This window comes from Echinops telfairi, unplaced genomic scaffold (genome assembly GCF_000313985.2).
Source record: "Echinops telfairi isolate 266 unplaced genomic scaffold, ASM31398v2 ScPeMD7_3533;HRSCAF=4204_0, whole genome shotgun sequence".
NCBI classification, from domain to species: Eukaryota; Metazoa; Chordata; class Mammalia; order Afrosoricida; family Tenrecidae; genus Echinops; species Echinops telfairi.
Window position 1 is genome coordinate 8,208,707 of NW_022107431.1, and position 664 is coordinate 8,209,370.

General features: G+C 45.6%; 1 protein-coding gene across 1 annotated transcript in view; it reads right to left on the reverse strand.

Annotated features, from left to right (window-relative positions):
• The window catches only part of ACAT2 (acetyl-CoA acetyltransferase 2), a 22,308-nt gene that overhangs the window by 2,388 nt on the left and 19,256 nt on the right, over positions 1 to 664 (reverse strand). Inside the window, exon 7 of the mRNA XM_004701922.2 lies at positions 507 to 664. Within this exon, the coding sequence (XP_004701979.1) occupies positions 507 to 664 (158 nt within the window). The remainder of the gene's footprint in view (positions 1 to 506) is intronic.

Genomic DNA, 664 nt, shown 5'->3' on the forward strand with positions numbered 1-664 from the left:
TCTAGACCTCTATAAATGCCCTTTGCCTCCCAGCTCTTTTCTCTATTTCCCTTGACTTTCCTCCTGTCCCACTATCATGCTCAGTCCCCTCCAGGGTTTCAGCACTTCCTCTTTGTAACATTACCCTTGATCCTGCCCTACCAGGCCTCCCACCCACCTCACCACCAATTTCGATCACTTGTGTTCCCTTGTCCCTGGGTTTAACACCATATCCTTTCCCTCCACCTCCCCCTCTCCCATGTCCCCCCAGAACTGTCGATCCCTTTGTTTTCTCCTCCAGATTATTGAACAAAAGTTTAAATGTTAAAAGTTTTGAACCAATAGAATGCATAATCCACATATTTTGCTGTCCCAGGAAAAAGTACTAAAGACTAATAGGATGAGTTAAAAGGAAGACAGAAACAAGCACACCCATGGTTTTTGCAGTGGAAAGATCAGAGTAAAGGTTCAAAGAGGTGAGGGAAACTACAATAGTCTGCTTACTAACAACATAGGGGTGTACTCACAGCTTGCCGTATTGCTGGGATTGGTCCTGTTCCCATAACAGAAGGGTCTACACCTACTTGTGACCAAGAAACTATCTCTGCTAAAGGTGCCAGTCCACGATTGACAGCTGTGGACTTACTCATAAGGACCACAGCAGCGGCACCATCATTCATTCCTG